At 39.6% G+C, this 16,973-nt stretch overlaps 1 protein-coding gene across 9 annotated transcripts in view; it reads right to left on the bottom strand.

Moving 5' to 3' along the window:
* YAP1 (Yes1 associated transcriptional regulator) overlaps window positions 1-16,973 on the bottom strand; it is a 149,437-nt gene that overhangs the window by 77,370 nt on the left and 55,094 nt on the right. For all 9 annotated transcript variants that reach the window (XM_017343710.4, XM_017343694.4, XM_017343684.4 and 6 more), the window contains exon 3: window positions 6,555-6,670. In XM_017343710.4, coding sequence (XP_017199199.1) covers window positions 6,555-6,670 — 116 coding nt within the window. The remainder of the gene's footprint in view (window positions 1-6,554; window positions 6,671-16,973) is intronic.

Below are 16,973 nucleotides of genomic sequence, written 5' to 3'. Positions count from 1 at the left end.
GTATGCTAAACATCTTCACTGCTGCAGTGGGGGAAAAGTGTTCAGATGCAAGCAAATGAGTCACATAGAAGTGTCTCAGTGTTTACCTGTTATGTTATTCCTGTAATCTCTGTCAAAGCACAAAAAAACCAGATGAGAAAGATTGTCACTAAGAAAAATGACAGAGGTAGAGAATAGGTAGAAAGCATAAAAATGACAAGTAAAACATTGATAATTTCTTACCAAATTATTTATTTGAAAGGCAGTTACAGAGAGAGAGAGGGAGACACAGAGGGAAAAGAATGTGTTGTACAATGTGAATTAATGCTGTAACTAGTACTCAAACAGTACTTTATACTTTGTGTGTCTGTGTGGGTGCAAACTGTTGAAATCTTTACTTAATATATACTAAATTGATCATATATATATAGCATTAAATCACACTGTACAGCACATTAAGGACAGAGATCCTACATGAGGAGTAAGTGCACAGTGACTCCTGTTGTTGACTTTACAAATTGACACTCTTTTTTATGGCATCAGTAATCACCCTAGGCTCTTGTCATGAGTTGCCAAGGCTATGGAAGCCTTTTGAGTGCGCTGACTCTGATCATATTTACACAAGGTCATAGTCAAAGTGGAAGTTCTCTCCTCCCTCCAGAGAAAGGTACCTCCTTCTTTGATGACCTGTTCTTTCCACTGGAATCTCACTCACACTTTTATTTAGGTAAAATTTTTTTTTTTTTTTTGGCCACAGCGTCTTGGCTTTCCATGCCTGAAATACTCTCATGGGCTTTTCAGCTGGATCCAAATGCCTTAAGGGCTGATTCTGAGGTCAGAGTGCTGTTTAACGACATCTGCCATTCTATGAGTCTGCTGTGTATCCCGCTTCCCATAGCAAACTCTTTTAACATGCATAGCTTTTCACAATCAAGAGGGCACTTTCTAGACCTCTCTGAAGATATTTCCTAAGAATTCCATACCATTTTTCATAATAAGGAAATGAACTGATGTGTTAGATTTGAGAATTAGAAAACTAACTTGAAAATGTGAAAATAATGAATACTATAAAAATTATCCATAGTAAGACATTTTGGCTTTGGGTTCTCATCAAATGTACATTTTTCAAAAGCAGATAATGATTTGCTTAATATAATCAAGGCTTATGATTTCTAATGACTCTACTACTTAGTTACCAGCCATTTGACAAATAGTTATTTCTGAATCACCAGAGTATAATTCCTTAACTTTATTACTTTACAAATTAGCAATTTGTGAATTAATGTTAACTGCTATTAATTGTATCATACATAGCCAATTAAAGAAGTATTACTTTTCCCTCCCAAATTCTTATTTCCTAATGTAAAACAGAAAAATCAGTAAGTATTTACCTAATTCTCAATGTGTAGAACTGTTTTATATAGATCCCAAGAATGTATCAAAAGATTAATGTATTATAAGCATAATATAACTTATTTATACAGTAACTTTTAAAAGACAACTATTTCATGTTAAATTTAATGGACTGGGTTTTACATCTACATATATATGTAGATGTAGATGAAAGTACTTTTAAGTTCATGGGAAAATTAAAAGAAATTTATTTTGGTACAAAAAAACTTGAAATCCATGTTTTTTTGGTAATATGCATTTTCTGTGAACTTTTTGAAGGTCCCTCATGTAGGTGTGTGCCTACTTTAATGTGAAATAATCATTACTTTATAGAATTATTCTATCTTCCTTTTTAAAATTTTGTCTATTCCTCACCTGTCAAGTTCCTTTCATAAACTTCATTGTCATTTACCTGCCAATTAAATTATAGTTGAAAAAATATAATCTTTTTCATAGGATGTAGTGAATTCTATCTCTAAAACTTTTTCCAGGTATACCCTTTTTGGGAGTGATCTCTTAATCTGCCCAACTGCAAACCACAGGTCTGAAATTGATCATTTCAATTTTATATTTTGAAAAAGGATTTGTAAAAACAAAACTAACTCTGATCGGTTTTGCTAGACTTAGACTCAAAGAAACAAAATTTCATAAAATGTTGGAATTGGAAAGACTCTTAACAGACCATCCAATTCTGTCAACCACTAAGAAGTATGCAGAAAACAGGTTTGGGGGACCTGGAGACTATGTATTTTAAGGAAAACAGACAAAGTTGGAGCAGAACACAAAGTTAAGACTTTGAATGAGGAAAATTTTTCCAAAAGAGCGAAACTAGAAACTTGTTAAATTAATTGGTGATAAATGTGTAAATCAAGTTATTTTTAGCTTGATTTACTCAATAAGGTGCTCCAAAAGAACTATGTAGCTTTCTCTTTTATCAGAAGGCTTCAGACTGGCATATTTGGAAGGTATTCCCTTCCAGGGTAAAACTGTGCCTATAGCCTGCTTGACCTCAGCAGTTTGCTGTGACAGAAACGCCCTCAAAATTGATTTAAATATTCTCACAGTCCTCTTGCTTACTGACTCCAGGCCTTAAAAAATCCTTAAAATATCATTTTCCAAGCACAAAAGAGAACCATTTTGCTTCTTTTCTCAAGGAGATAAAGTTGCTTCTACATTCTGTACAATCCTTGACAGAGAACAAGAACATTTTTTCTTTAAACTACTTAGGAAATTGTGTTGTGCGCCTCACTACAGATTACTACACAGCCACTAAGCACCACCGATACTTTTCAGATAGAGAAGCCTCTAGGCTGAAACCTAACAGGTCATTATAGCTATCATTTAAGTGAACATGAGGTATGTAAGATTACAGTGCCTGTGAGATTCATTCCAAAGCATTTCAAAAGCATGTAGAAGTTCTCTGTTTATTTTTAAATACCCACTGAAATGGAAGGCAACAAACAATCATGTGTAATTCAGAGTGAAAGACACAGTAGCATCATTACTTGATTTGACAGCTAAGCTTCCATTTATATTTTTATGATAAAATTCATAATAAACCAGGCTTAAGTTTGTCTGATTCTGAGAATTTTCATATATAGTCAGGATCCTCCATATCCATGGGTTCTCCATCTGTGGATTCCAGCAAAAAGGAAAGAGGAAAAAAAAAAAAGAAGAAAAATCCATCTGTGGATTCCAGCAAAAAGGAAAGAGGAAAAAAAAAAAAAAAAGAGGAAAAAGAATGCACAGAACATGCACAGACTTTCTTTGTTTTCGTTATTCCCTCAACAACCCTATGAGGGGTTATCAGTAATCTAGATGTGATTCCAAGTACACAGGAGGACTGTCCAGGTTATATATTAATACAAAGATCTTCAAAAAGTTCATGGAAAATACATTTTATGGAAAAAACTGTGCATATATTTCAAATAAACTTTTACACCAAAATAGACTTATCTTCTAATTCCATCTTCCATGAATTTTTTGAAGTATCCCAGACAATATCATTATATATATATATATATATAATAATATCAGTTTATATATATATATATATATATATATATGATAATATCTATCTATCTATCTGGAGGATCCTGACTATATATGAAAATTCCCATCTTTAGACTTTAGGTATGGGGTAGCAGGTTGTGGAGACATGTCCTGAAACCAACCTCCCAAAGATACCTGGGATATATATAGGACTTATTACTATTATTATAAATACCCTACCCTACCATTTAACATTCTCTAGTCTTTCTGGGGTGGCTTTTCCCACGCCTCCTCTGAACTCTCTACCCACAATTTTCTCTTCATACTTTCTTCCCCTCATTCCTAATTCTCCAGTCATACTTATTTTACTCCACTGAAACTGTTCCTGCCAAACCTGCCTCTTTATTAAATACAGCCCTCAGTCAGCATGCCTACCAATTTACATGCAGTACATAAAAACATGTCATATTTTATAAACTAGACAGTTATACTAAAACATAGTCATTCCAAGCTGATATATACATACTCTTTGACCTTAAACATAAATGAGCTGAAATTTTCTTTTCCTCAGGCCATTACCATCATACCATGTAACAGAAACAAATATCCAACCTTGATAGATGCAAAATGTCTAATCTTAGAAAATAAAGTTTAAATTAATGAGTTATAGGTATCAACTAAAATATTCATCAATATTTGCATAATGTTTTGCCTTTAAAATTTTTAGGATTTAAATGTAATGTCAGATACAAAACAATTCAGAGAATAAATGTTTTCCTATGAGTTAAAATGAAGATTTAATGAATTAATTTTTAAAAAGATTTTTTTATATCACTTACTTTGAAAGAGAGAAGGAGAGGGGAAAAAAACAGAGAGAGAGAGAGAGATCTTCCATCCGTTGGTTCATTCCCCAGATGGCCAGCACTGGGCCAAGCAGAAACTCTGGGGTCTCTCCCATGTTGGTGATAGGGGCCCAAGCACTTGAGCCATCTTCTGCTATTCTCCCAGGCCATTAGCAGTGAGTTGCATCAAAAGTGGAGCAACCAGGACATGAATTGGCACCCATATGGAATTGGTCAGTGTCACAGGCGGTGGTTTTACTGACTACACCACAATGCCAGCCCCATAATGAATTAATTTTTTTAAGAGTGTTTTAGTCAAGAAACTCTCCTGTCAACTAATTTTACCACCCTTCTCTCTGGCAACAGTCCTTTTCCAAAGGCTTACTAAAATCTATAGTGTTTTCTTTTTTTTTTTTTTGACAGGTAGAGTTATAGACAGTGAGAGAAAGAGAGAGAGAGAGAGAGACAAAGAGAAAGGTCTTCCTTCCGTTGGTTCACTCCCCAAATGGCTGCCACAATCCGAAGCCAGAAGCCAGGTTCTTCCTCCTGGTATCCCATGCCAGTGCAGGGGCCCAAGCACTCTAGCCACCCTCCACTGCCCTCCTGGGCCACAGGAGAGAGCTGGACTGGAAGAGGAGCAACCGGGACTAGAACTCAGTGCCCATATGGAATGCCGGCACCACAGGCGCCAGCCCAATAAAATCTATAGTGTAGCTACTAATATTTTCTTTGTTAGTTTTTGGACAGGAAAGACAGATGAGCTTGAAGGGAAATGTCATCAGAGTTACTAAAGCTCCCATTTTTCTGTGCTGCCATCTGTGCCCTGATCCAGGACATGCAGAAGGCTGGTAAAGTGGGAAAGCAGAGGAGTTGTTAGAAATCCAACCCAAATGCTTCAATCCCTGACTCCAGGCAGGAAGAAGGGTAACCTTCTCCTAATACGGCCTTGAATCACCGAAAGAAAAAAAGAGCCAGACAGAATCTAACTGACAAGGGAAAGGAAAGAAACTAAACTTTCACTTTAGTACCTATTCTATAATAGAAATATAATAAATGCATAATAGTTTTATACATATTATTTCTTTTAATATGTTCCTCTCTGTCATAAGGGACAGAGCTTATTATGTAAATAAGGAAAACTTTAGATTCAAGTAAACTGCCAGATATGAGGCAAAAAAAAATATTTATATTCAGGTTTATCTTCCATGAAAGAGGTGGAGTTGTATGGAACCCATTTTGGATCTGGGAATAAGTTGTTCTCTGAGGTTTGTAAGTTACGGCTTTCCAGGCATTTTCAGGGTAGAATGAATATCTACTTTTAAAAGAACACCATAGCTTGGCTTTCCATCCAAACCACGGAAGGAAAAGGGAAATTTCAAATCAAACACAAGAAAGCAGCAGAATAAAACAAAAGCAAAGGGGCCAGTGCTGTGGCATAGTGGGTAAAGCCATCGCCTGCAGTGCTGGCATCTCAGATGGGAACCAGTTTGAGTCCCGGCTGCTCCACTTCCAATCTAGCTCCCTGCTAATGCATCTGGGAAAGCAGCGTAAGATAGCCCAAGTGCTTGGGCCCCTACATCTACATGGGAGAAACAGAAGAAGCTCATGGCTCCTGGCTTGGGATCAGCCCAGCTCCAGCTGTTGTGGCCATCTGGCAGTGAACCAGCAGATGAAGAACTCTCCCTCTCTCTTTCTGCCTCTGCCTCTCTGTAACTCTGCTTTCAAATACATTAATAAATCTTAAAAAAAAAAAAAAGGCAAAACTAGAAATCCAAGATACTTCAGAACCAAAACTTGAAAAACAATCAGTTTAGGGGTCCGAACTGCGGCAAAGTAGGCTAAGCTTTTGCCTGCTGCGCCGGCATCCCATATTTGCACCAGTTCAAAGTCTTGGCTGCTCCTCTTCCAATCCAGCTCTCTGCTATGGTCGGCAAAAGCAGAAGATGACCCGAGTGTTTGGGCCCCTGAACCCACATGGGAAACTCGGAAGAAGCTCCTGGCTTTGGATCGGGCTGGCTCCGGCCACTGCCACCATTTGGAGAGTGAATCAGCAGATAGAAGACCTTTCTCTCTGTATCTCCCTCTCTCTGTAACTCTACTTCTCAATTAAATAAATAAATAAATAAAATCTTAAAAAAATTGGTTTTCAGTTACTGGTCCTCTTATTCCTTAATAACTTAAACAAGGCTACAATATAGCATATGTTATTTTGAAATAAAATATCTCCTATGTGAAATTGGATAGAAAATTATCACTATTTCTCTAGTTGCCCTAAAAAGTATAATGACTGTTTTCCATAAAGCTTTATCAATGCATAAGCATCTGTGTGCTCTAATTACAGTGTCTCACCTGAGGCCGAGTTCATCATATTCTGTTGCACGGGTGGACTAGTGGGGGCTGTAACATTCATCTGAGAGAGCATGGCCTTCCTTGGGTCCTGCCATGTTGTTGTCTGATCGATGTGACTGAAACAAAATGATGCACTGCATTAGATAACAAATACCCAAATCTTAATAGGGTACATATGTGCAAAGGATGCGTTAAACAGCTCTACATAAACATAAAGTCTGTCACCTCACTGCATCCACCCTTCCTCTCCAGTATTTTTCACCACTAAGTCACTCAACTTTTACCTCTGAGACATAAAGTATAAGAACAGGATTTCAAAAAGTTATGTCTGGCATTTTAAGGGAAGGAAAACCATCTTCACCTAGTAGATGATTGTTACCCACTTCCAATTTAAAGATAAAATGTAGTTTTCAAGTTAATAATTTAAAACAGTAGTCATATGACTAAAACTCATGATCCACAAGGGAATCGCCCACTTTTTCCCTCTGAGTTAAGGCAAAAGAACATATTTTTTAAGCCTTAAATCCCCTTTTTCAGTAAAGATTTATTTATTTATTTATTAGATTTTAGTATATGTGCTGCCGAAGCGAGCACATTATTTATTAGATTGATTTATTTATTTGAAGGGCAGAGTCACAGAGAGGCAGAGGGGAGGAGGAAGGGAGGAAGGGGAGAGGGGGAGAGGGGGAAAGGGGGAGAGGGGGAGAGAGCGGGAGAGGAGGAGAGAGGGGGAGGGGGAGATCTTCCATCCGTTGGTTCATTCCCCAGGTAGCCACAACGGCTGGAGCTGTACCAATCCGAAGCCAGGAGCTTCTTCCCAGTCTCCCATGCGAGTGCAGGGGCCCAAGGACTTGGGCCATCTTCCATTGCTTTCCCAGGCTACAGCAGAGAGCTGGAATGGAAGTGGAGCAGCAGGGACTCAAACCTGCGCCATATGGGATGCTGGCACCGCAGGCAGCGGCTTTACCTGCTACACCAAAGCGCCAGCCCCAGATTTATTTATTTATTTGAGAGGCAGAGTTACAGACAGAGAGAGGGAGAGACAAAGAGACAGGTCACTCCCCAAATGGCTGCAATGGCTGGAGTTGGGCCAATCAGAAGCCAGGAGCTTCCTCTGGGTCTCCCACAGGGGCGCAGGGGCCCTAGCACTTGGGCCATCTTCCACTGCTTTTCCAAGCCATCAGCAGGGAGCTACACTAGAAGTAGAGCAGCCCGGACTCAAACCAATGCCCATATGGGATGCCAGCACTGCAGGCAGTGGCCTAACCTACTACACCACAGTGAAAGCCTCCCATGAAATTCTTATTACAATATACAAGTATACTTAGAAGCCAAAAGAATTAAAAATTCCATCTGTAAGTTATTTTCTCCTGTGACCCAAATAACAAAATGTTCCTACACAAAGCCTTACTGTAGAGTATTTTCTACATATTTTAAACTAATTGCATATAGATTTCATCATATAAAAAACAGAGATGAAAATAGCTAAAGATTCTATGAAACAAAGAGACAACAAAGTGGGCCAGCATTGTCACTCAGTGGGACAGGCCAACATCAATCATCACATAAAGTCCCAGCTACTCCACTTCTAATCCAGCTCCTTGCTAATGTGCCTAGGAAAGCAGGAGAAGATGTAACAAAGTACTAGAGCCCCTGCCACCCAATTTGGGAAACCAAGATGAAGCTCCTGGTTTTGGCCTGGTCCAAATCTTAAGACTTATTTATTTGAATGGTAGTTACAGTCAGACAGAGAGATCTACCATTTGCTGGTTCATTCCCAAAATGCTTGCAATGACTGGAGCTGGGCTGGTCCGAAGCCAGGAGCCAGGAGCTTCCTTCATGTCCCCAATGTGGGTGCAGGGGCCCATGCACTTCAGTCATCTTCCACTGCTTTCTCAGGCCATAGCAGGGAACCAGATCATAAATGGAATAAGTGGTAGTTTCACCTGCTACACGAAAATCCTGGCCCCAATAAATCTTTTTTAATAAAATAAAATAAAATGATTCACCTTAAACTGTACCTTCTCTTTAATATGACTTTTAGAACATGGATTATAAGTACTGTTACTATTCTTTTAAAATATTATCAATAACTGCATATAGACCTTTTTTTAAGATTTATTTATTTGAAAGTCAGAGTTACACAGAAAGAGGGAGAGGCAGAGAGAAAGAGAGGTCTTTTTTTTTTTTTTGACAGGCAGAGTGGACAGTGAGAGAGAGACACAGAGAGAAAGGTCTTCCTTTTGCCGTTGGTTCACCCTCCAATGGCCGCTGCGGCCAGCGCATAGCGCTGATCCGAAGGCAGGAGCCAGGTACTTATCCTGGTCTCCCATGGGGTGCAGGGCCCAAGTACTTGGGCCATCCTCCACTGCACTCCCGGGCCACAGAAGAGAGCTGGCCTGGAAGAGGGGCAACCAGGACAGAATCCGGCGCCCTGACCGGGACTAGAACCCGGTGTGCCGGCGCCGCAAGGCGGAGGATTAGCCTATTGAGCCACGGCGCCGGCTAAGAGAGGTCTTCAATCTGTTGGTTTACTCCCCAATTGGCCGCAACGGCTGGAGCTGCGCCGATCCAAAGCCAGGAGCCAGGAGATTCCTCCACATCTCTCTCACAGGCACAGGGGCCCAAGGACTTGGGCCATCCTCCACTGCTTTCCCAGGCCATAGCACAGAGCTGGATTGGAAGTGGAGCAGTCGGGTCTCAAACTGGCGCCCATATGGGATGCCGGTACCGCAGGTGGCAGCCCCACCCACTACGCCACAGCCCCGGCCCCTAAACCATTATTTGTAATCATACTTATTATCAATCTTCTATTACTGAATTTTAGTTAGCTTTCACATTTTTGCTGTTAAAAATGATACTGAAGAGAACTCCGTACATAAGTACTTAGGCCATCTTCTGCTACTTTCGCAAGCCATTACCAGGGAGTAGAATTGGAAGTGGAATAGCTGAGTGCTCATATGAGATGCCAGGCTCACAGGCAGCAGCTTAACCTGTTGTGTAACAATGCTGGCCCTTAGGTGAATCATTTTTAAGAATATATGTGTGTATAGTACAAGTATATGGGATTAGACATCAAAATGTTGTAACAGGGATAGGTATTCGGCAAAGTAGTTAAAATGTTGTTTGGGACACCCAGGTCCCCTATCAGGAGTGGTTGTTTTGAGTCCTGGCTCTACTTACAATTCCAGTGTCTTGCTAATGCACACCCTGCAAAGCAGCTCAAGTACTTGAGTCTCACAGTAGATCTGAATTGAGTTCCAGGCTCCTGGCCTCATCTTGGGCCATCCCTGGCTATTGTGGGCATTTGGGGAGGGAACCAGATGATGGAAGAATTCTCTTTCTCTGTGTAAGTCTTTCTCTGCCTTTCAACAAAAGTGAAAGTCAATAAATTTTTAAAAAAAAATTGGGGGTCAGCTCTATGGTTTAACAGGTAAAGACTCTGCCTGCAGTTCCAGCATCCCACATGGGTGTTGGTTCCAGAACCAGCTGCTCCACTTCCATTCCAGCTCTCTGCTATGGCCTCCTAGGAATGCAGTAGAAGAAGGCCCAAGTGCTTGGGCACCTGTACCCACATGGGAGACTGGGAAGAAGCTCCTGGCTCCTAACTGGCCCAGCTACGGCAACTGTGGCCATTTGGGGAGTGAACCAGCAGGTGGAAGACCCCCTCTCTCTCTGCCTCTGCCTCTCTGTAACTCTGCCTTTCAAATAATCTAAAAAAAGTGTTTTTTTTTTAATTTTAAAGAAAAAAGAAAGGATCACGGACTCTGGCTAGAATGAGCCTTAACTACTGGACATAGAAGAACAGTTCTTTTAGCTCTTAGTCTTGCAGAAGAGAGAAGAAAATAAAAATGACTTGTATATTTAACAATACCTTGTCACCTGCAATGCTATTACAGACCAACTCTAAATGTTAAGATAAAATATTTATTTAGTTGAGTACATAATTTCTCAAGTGTTAACTTATCAGCACTTTTTTTTTTTTTTTTTTTTAAACTAGATACATCTGCTTTTCAGCAGCAGCACTAGCATTTGCTCAGGTCTACACAATACAGTTAATGATTGGCTTGTGTTTTCAATAGATAAAGCCTTCATCAGCTTCAGTGAAAGTTACTCCTTTTGTAATCCTCTACATGAGGCACTGAACAAATCAGAGCATCAAACATTCTCTACACATTTAGTGCCTCTCATGCTTCCAGATATAAGCTATAGATAAATGGTAATTAACATATTCACACTCAAGGAAAGAAGCTTAAAGTCCCCAACACAACCCAAATTCAGAAAAATGTTTCCCACTGCCTGTTAGAATGCTAAAAACCAGGTAAGGAAATGGCCGGTGATTCACTATGACCAGCTTGGAAATTTCAATGGTGTGTGTCCCTGCCTGTCCCTCATCTCCAGTACTTTCTTCAAATTCTTGACATGTGGAGTGAGGGAGAAGAGAGAGGTAAAGTGGAACAAGTTCAGGATTCTGACTGCTGAAGTTTTTATAAATACTTAAAGCATATTTTCTCCTAAAATTAACCCATTATATAAACTGGTTAACGTAATTTATGATATTCAATGCTTGAAACTACAGATGACATTAGCACTCCACCAGTGGGATTTAAGAAGACATTATGATGACTAAATAGTCTCTACAAGAACCTTCTCAAATATTGTAATCAATCTATAAATTTGTTCTTAAAGTGTCTTTCCCCTTTAAATAAATTAGAGTTTTGAATATAATGCATAGAGTTTAAATAATAATGCATAGAGTTTAAATAAATTAGAGTTTTGAATATAATGCATAAGAGCTTCAATGCTCTTAAAGGACTGTTTTGTTAAAACGTTACTAAAACATACAAACAGCAAAATTTCTCCTACTAAAAAGGCTGCTGAACCTCAGTAAATTTAGAACCTCAGCTGATGTTGCACTTCAGAATAAAGATGCCATTAACTAAACTTCCAACTATAAAAGCATGCAACCATTTACATGCCAAAGGAAATGTGAAATAGAATTAACTTCAGAATTTTGTTTTTGGGCTGGCATTGTGGTATATATTGGTTAATTTATCACCTGCAACACCCACATCACAAACTAGTACTGGGTGCTTCACTTCCAATCCAGCTCCCTACAAGTGCATATGGGACAGCAGCAGAGGATGATCCAGCTACTTGGACCCCTGCCTCTAATGTAGGAGACCCGGATGAAGCTCCTAGTTCCTGGCTTCAGTATGGCCCAGACTCAGCCGTTATTTGGGAAGAGAACCAGCAGATGAAAATCTTTTTGTCTCTTCCCCTCTTTCTATAAATAACCCTGCCTTTCCAGTAGGTAAATAAATATTTCTAAAAAAGAATTATTTTCATTTATTCTATAAGAAATGCTATTTTATCAATTGCAACAATATACACAGATATCTAACCTCTTTTATCACATAAATGAGCACTCCTAAAAACATTTCATATCCCAAGAAATATTATTGCTAAGGCCAAATAAAGCAGGGTTGCCAGGCCCCTCTTTCCCAAATACCTGCATGGTACTTTTTCTCACCATCTTCCAGACTTTGCTCAAACGTTGTAATCTTAGTGAGGCCTTCCCTTCTTTATCATCTAGAATCCAGTCTACCTAAACTTCTTGCTCTCTTCTTTGTTTGATAACCCTTTGTTGTTATCTGACATGCAGCTTACATATTTGCCTGTTTCCTCCAATTAGAACACAAATTCCTGAGGCTGGCATTGTGGTACCGTGGGTAAAGTCACCACCTACAATGCTAACATTCCAAATAGGCACCAGTTCGAGTACTGGCTGCTCCACTTCTGACCCAGCTACTTGCTAATGACCTGGGAAAAGCAGCAGCAGATTACTCAAGTCCTTAGGCCCCTACCGCCCAATTGGGAGACTCAGATGAAGCTCCTGGCTTCAGCCTGGCCCAGCGCCAGCCATTGTGGCCATCTACGGAATTAAACAGTGGATGAAAGATCTCTCTAACTATTCCTTTCAAAAAAAATACAAATTTCGGGAAAACAGAGAATTTTGTTTGCTTTATTTAATGCTATCTTTGGTGAAGCCAGTCCTAGTTGTTGAGACCATTTGGGGAGTGAACCAGAATCTCTATCTCCGTCACTTTTCCTTTCAAACAGATGAAAATAAATAAACAAACATTTAGAAATGTTTAAACAGATTAATATTCTCTTGTGTGATGTAAATCACATGAAACTCAGACCTGAGCCTTTGAAATGCAGAAGTTCTTACTTTAAAAAGAGTAACAAGATTGTTGTTACCATCATCAAATCACCAGGGAAACAGTAAGAACCTTACTGCTACCTGAAGTTACCACAGGGAGACACGGAAGATTATTTCCCCCAAACCAGAGTTCAAATAGGAAAGATGATAATGTGTCACTGTTTAACGAATCTCTTTTAACAGTTTAAAGAAATAATCACTTAAAAAATTTTAAAAGTTCTATAATTTGTTAAGATTAAGTGGTGTGCCAAGGCCAGATAATTAGAATGTAAGAGAGCTGGGATTTAAACTCGTAACTTATAAAAAACATAGACTTTCTACTACATCACTACTACTCGTTCTACTACATCAGCCATTCTATGCTGTGAGAGAATTTGGGGTACAGTTTATATTTCTTAAGACTAACCACTAAATGATCTATCATCTTTCCTCCTTCAACCTTTGCAACAATTAAATAGGAGACAGAAATCTCCCCTGCAACAACAATCAGAAAACTAAAAAACCCAGAATCACACATCTTTCATATCTTTCCAATTCAAATACAAAAGGAATAATGTAGGTAAGAGAAGTTCCCAGGGGCTGGCACTGTGGCATAGCAGGTAAGGCCACTGCCTGCAGTGCCGGCATCCCTTGTGAGCACCAGCTCAAGTCCCAGCTGCTCCACTGCTGATCCAGCTCTCTGCTGTGGCCTGGGAGGGCAGTGGAAGATGGCCCATATCCTTGGACCCCTACACTCACATGGGAGACTTAGAGGCTCCTGGCTCCTGGCTTTGGATTGGCGCAGCTCCAGCTGTTGTGGCCAGTTGGGGAGTGAACCAGCAGATGGAGGACCTCTCTCTTTCTCTGCCTCTACTTCACTCTCTGTGTAACTCTTGACTTTCAAGTAAATAAATAAATCTTTAAAAAAAAAAAAAAAGTTCCCAGGGCTTTTAGATGGGACCAATGATGAACAAGCATATCTTCCCATATGAATAAATCCTGGCTACAGGGGAATGTGTGTGTGGTTGGGAGGAGTCCTCTCTGTGGATTCTGAAAGTCAAAGAAATGTCCTACCACAAGTCATATATCAGATACATGTGCTGCCGCATCTCTGAAATCCTGGGATTTACTGTACAGAACAAAGTGGCCAGCCTCTGGTCACTGCTCTCAGGATGATCTGGTTCCTCTGAGGAGATAATGATCACTGACGGTGAAAAGGGACCAGAAAAGCTCGTGTTGAGATGGTAACAAGCAGAAGATGGGCAAAATCAAGACTTCCTTACTTAAAATGCTTCTTATTTCTCAAATAAGGACAAACAGGAAAACCAAATAACTGCTAGTGAGTTATACAATCAGGATTAAACACATCTTTTAGTTTCTTGATCAGTGGTCTTTTCAGCCCATATTACTGCCTCCAAATAGAAAAGATTTTATAAAATGATAATCTGTTACTCTGACAAACCAGAATTTTACAGGGTATATAATTATAAAAAAGAACCCTTTTAAATACTTTCTTTTTTCATAACATCAACTATTAATACTAATCCAGAGCTGGCAAATGAACTGTTATTGGAACAGAAAATTATCTTGTTTTTCAGTATTTAAAAATTTTTTTTTATTTATTTGAAAGGCAGATTTACAGAGGAGGAGAAAAAGAGAGGGACTGATCTGCCATCCGATGGTTCACTCCCCAAATGGCCGCAACTGCCAGGGCTGGGCCAAAGTTAGGAGGCAGGAGCTTCTTCTGGGTCATCCACATGAGTGCAGGGGCTCAAGGACTTGTGCCATCCTCTGCTGCCTTCCCAGGCACAGGGAGCTGGATAGGAAATGAAGCAGTCAGGACACGAACTGGCACTCATATGGTATACTGGCACTGCAAACACTGGCTTTAACAGCTACACACAGCACCAGCCTTGAAACTTATCTTTATTATATAAAATACAGTCATCATAGAACATTAAAGATTAGATTAAGTGATAGAGATAAACCAATTATGTAAGTATTATGATTACTGTACTCCTTGACTTTTTTTCTTTTTTTTTTTTTTTTTGGATAGGCAGAGTTAGAGAGAGAGACAGAAAGAGACAGAGACAAAGGTCTTCCTTCCGTTGGTTCACCCCTCATAAGGCCGCTACAGCCGGCGTGCTGCGACAATCCGAAGCCAGGAGCCAGGTGCTTCCTCCTGGTCTCCCTCGCGGGTGCAGGGGCCCAAGCACTTGGGCCATCCTCCACTGCCTTCCTGGGCCACAGCAGAGAGCTGGACTGGAAGAGGAGCAACTGGGACAGAACCGGTGCTCCAAATGGGACCAGAACCCAGGGTGCTGGTGACGCAGGCGGAGGATTAGCCTAGTGAGCCGCGGTGCCGGCCCTTAATTTTTATTTATTTGAAAGGTAGACAGAGCTCTTTCGTTGACTGGTTCACTCCCCCAAATGCCCACAACAGTTAGGATTGGGCCAATCAAAGTTATAAGTCCAGAACTCAATCCAGGTCTTCCACTTGGGTAGCAGGAACCCAAGTTCCAGAGTCAATACCATGCTGCCCTCCCAACCTCAGCCCAATCCTTGTCAAGGTACACATTAGAAAGAAGCTGGAATCAAGAAAAATAAATCAAAGGGATGCAAATTGGAAAGGAGGAAGTCAAAGTGTCCCTATCTGCAGATGGCACGATTCTATACATAGGAGAACCAAAAGACTCCACTAAGATAACATTGGAACTCATAAGAGTTTGATAAACTTGCAGGATATAAAATGAACACATAAAAATCAACAGGTTTTGTATACATAAACAATGTCATAGCTGAGAAAGAACTCCTATGATGAATCCCATTCACAATACCTACAAAAAAAATTAAATTCCTTGGAATATGTTTCACCAAGGGGATGAAAGATCTCCATGATGAAAATTATAAAACATTAAAGAAAGAAACAGAAGACATAAAAAAATTGAAAAACCTTCTATGTTTGTGTATTGGAAGAATTAATATCATCAAAATGTCCATACTACACAAAGCAATTTACAGATTCAGTGCACCAAAGACATTCTACTCAGATCTAGAAAAAACAATGCTAAAATTCATATAGAAACACAAGAGACACTAAACAGCTAAAGCAATCTTAAACAATAAAAGCAAAGTCAAGACATCACAATACCAGACTTCAAGACATGCTATGGGGCAGTTATAATCAAAACAGCCTGGTACTGGCACAAAAATAGATATGCAGACCAATGGAACAGAATAGAAATTCTAGAAATCAACCCTTGCATCTACAACCAACAAACCTTTGACAAAGGAGCTAAAATCAATCCCTAGAAGAAGGACAGTCTCATTAACAAATGGTGCTGGGAAAATCTGGATTGCCACAAGCTGAAGTATGAAACAAATCCCTACCTTACGTCTTATACAAAAATCAACTTACAATGGATCAACGATCTAAACCTAAGACATGAAACCATCAAATTACTCTAAGAGAATGTTGGGAAAACTCTGCAAGACATTGGCAAAGGCAAAGACTTCTTGGAATAGACCCCAAAAGCACAAGGAATCAAAACCAAAATTGACAAATAGGATTACGTCAACTGAGAAGCTTCTACACTGGAAAGGAAACACTTAGCAAAGTGAAGAGGCAACTGACAGAATGGGAGAAAATATTTGCAGACTATGAAACTGATAAAGGATTAATATCCAGAGTCTATAAAGAACTGAAGAAACTTAACAAAACAAACAATCCAGTTAAGAAACGGGCAAAGGACTTGAACAGGCATTTTTCAAGAAAGGAAATTCAAATGGCCAACAGGCTAAATGAAAAAAATGCTCAGGATCACCAGCCATCAGAGAAATGTAAATCAAAACCACAAAGAGGTTTCACCTCACCCCAGGTAGAATGTCTCTGATACAGAAATGAACAAACAATAAATGCTGGTAAGGATATGGGGGAAAAGGTAATCTAATCTACTGTTGGTAGGAATGTAAAGTATTACAGCCATTGCGGAAGATAGTATGGAGATAACTCAGAAAGCTGAAAATAGATATACCATAGGACCTAGCAATCCCACTCCTGGGAATTTACCCAAATGAAATGAAATCAGCATATGAAAGAATTATCTGTACCTCCATATTTACTGCAGCTCAATTCACAATAGCTAAGATACAGAATTAACTCAGATGTCCATCAACTGATGACTGCATAAAGAAATTGTGGTAGACAGAGTGGA

This window comes from Oryctolagus cuniculus, chromosome 1 (assembly GCF_051225735.1).
Source record: "Oryctolagus cuniculus isolate XC-2025 breed Fujian yellow rabbit chromosome 1, ASM5122573v1, whole genome shotgun sequence".
In the NCBI taxonomy this organism is placed as follows: domain Eukaryota; kingdom Metazoa; phylum Chordata; class Mammalia; order Lagomorpha; family Leporidae; genus Oryctolagus; species Oryctolagus cuniculus.
Note: the sequence above shows the minus strand (reverse complement) of the source record. Positions and strands in the feature narration are given on the sequence as shown.